This window comes from Papaver somniferum, chromosome 2 (genome assembly GCF_003573695.1).
Source record: "Papaver somniferum cultivar HN1 chromosome 2, ASM357369v1, whole genome shotgun sequence".
Classification (NCBI taxonomy): domain Eukaryota; kingdom Viridiplantae; phylum Streptophyta; class Magnoliopsida; order Ranunculales; family Papaveraceae; genus Papaver; species Papaver somniferum.
The window spans coordinates 160,542,893-160,544,874 of record NC_039359.1 but is presented as its reverse complement, the minus strand read 5'-3'; the positions used below and the strand labels follow the sequence as shown (position 1 = coordinate 160,544,874).

Below are 1,982 nucleotides of genomic sequence, written 5' to 3'. Positions count from 1 at the left end.
CTCATGCAAATTTAACCAGTGTGAATAATGTCCTTCAAGTTCTTGAAGATTTTAGCTCACAATCTGGTTAGGTCATTAATTTTGACAAATCCTCCATCTTATTCAGCAATAATATGGATCCTTCTAAATGTGACACTCTTAGTCATATCATGGGAGTAAAGAATATGGATACAAAAGAGAAGTATCTGGGTTGACCATTACTCATTGGTAGATCAAAGGTAGATTATTTTAAAGATATCAATCTTCCTTTTGAGAGAAGACTTGCAAGTTGGCAAGGAGGAACTATGTGTCAAGCTGGAAGAGCTACCATGGTCAAAGCAGTACTTAATGCTGTCCCCATGTATCAAATGAGCACTTACAAGATTCCCAAGACCTTAATCAACAAGTTAGATACTCTTCAAAGGAAATTCTTCTGGGGTTATAAAACCAATAGGGTCATAATATTATTGCATGGAGTCATTTATGTTTTCCAAAAGAGTTAGGTGGTTTGGCTTTCAGAGACTCTGAGATGCTTAATCATGCTCTTCTCATTAAAATGACATGGAGAGTGTGTATGCAGTTTGATCTTCTATGTGTGAAAATTTTGAAGGCCAAATAATTTAAAGATGAAGATTTCATACATATCCAAAGTGACAGAAAAACATCAAGCTGGATTTGGAAAGGCATTGAAATTGGAGTAAAGTATCTTCAACATTATACTTGCATGGAAGTTAAAAATGGCAGGAAAACTCGTATTTGGCAGGATAATTGGATCATTGGTTTGGACAGTAAACCTATTCCTTCTTGTCCTAATCATCTAAGTTATGTGTATGTCTCAGAACTTATTACTCCAAATTCTTCAAACTGGAATGTCAGTCTTCTCCAAATTCTTTTGAAACTGAAGTGGTTGAGAAGATTTCAAGAATGCATATCAACATTTCTGAAGAAGATATTGTGAGATGGAAGCCAACAAGAGATGGTAATTTTACAGTGAAAAGTGCCTACAACAAGTTGGTGGAAACCAGATTCCAACAACAAGAAGTTAGTATGACGGTTCCTAAAGAAGTTCGGAAGGAACTTTGGAAAATGAAGGTTCCTCACAGGGTCAAACTTTTCATATGGAAGTGCTTGCAAGATATAGTGCAAACCAAAGTTAAAATTATCCGTTACAACAACAGCTCAGATCCTATTTGCAAGATATGTAATCAGCAAAACGAATCTCTCTTTCATCTCCTTTGGGTCTGCACATATGCAAGAGTAGTTTGGAGATATCTCAATGTTAATGTGGATAGAGTTGCTGACAGTTGTAACAACATAAAAGATTGGGTTATGTCTTGGTTCAGTAATCAGCAAGGATTTGGCATTGTTGAGTATAACACCTGGAAAATAACACTGATGGTTGGCTGTTGGATAATCTGGAAAGAGAGATGCGAAACTGTTTTCCAGAATAAATCACTTAATCCAATTTCGACAGTCTCGAGAATTCAGTTTTATCTGCATAATTTTTTGCATGCAGCGAGAGATGTTTCACCAGAACTACCTCAGTCTCTTCCTGTATCACTATTATCAGTAGATATTCCTACTATATATGTTGATGCTTCATATGATCACCTTACTAACAATTCTGGCACCGAAATGGTGATTTTCTCTTGTGCAGGAACATGTGTTGGTGTCAAAGGATCATACGCAGACGGAGTAATAGATGCGGAAGCTGCAGAATGCATGGCTATTCGTGAAGTCTTAAGCTGGATGGAAGCTTAGAATGTTGATGAAATTCATTTGGTGGATGATGCGGAGATAGTAGTGCAGTCTATCACATCTAACACTGCTTCAGTTAGATGGGAGAACTTACATATTTTGAATAGTATTAAAACTTTAGCTTCTTCTTTTAAATTCTGCAAAGTCTCTCATGTGAAGAGAAACTTTAATAATACAGCAGATAGCATTGCTAAAAGAATTAAAAGAGATAAACTTCATATAGAGGAATACATGGACTATTCTCC

The 1,982-nt window shown here is 36.2% G+C and overlaps 1 protein-coding gene across 1 annotated transcript; it reads left to right on the top strand.

Annotated features, from left to right (window-relative positions):
* The first annotated feature begins 284 nt into the window (after positions 1 to 284).
* On the top strand, positions 285 to 1,740 carry LOC113352352. The gene is made up of 2 exons (XM_026596179.1): positions 285 to 385; positions 819 to 1,740. The coding sequence occupies exons 1-2, from the start codon at positions 285 to 287 to the stop codon at positions 1,738 to 1,740; spliced, it is 1,023 nt and encodes a 340-aa protein (XP_026451964.1).
* The last annotated feature ends 242 nt before the right edge of the window (positions 1,741 to 1,982 follow it).

Coding starts and splice junctions, on each gene's coding strand:
- LOC113352352 (XM_026596179.1), top strand. CDS start 285: ATGTGTCAAGCTGGAAGAGCTACCATGGTCAAAGCAGTACTTAATGCT. Junction 386..818: donor CCCAAGACCTTAATCAACAA/GTTAGATACTCT, acceptor TGTATGTCTCAG/AACTTATTACTCCAAATTCT.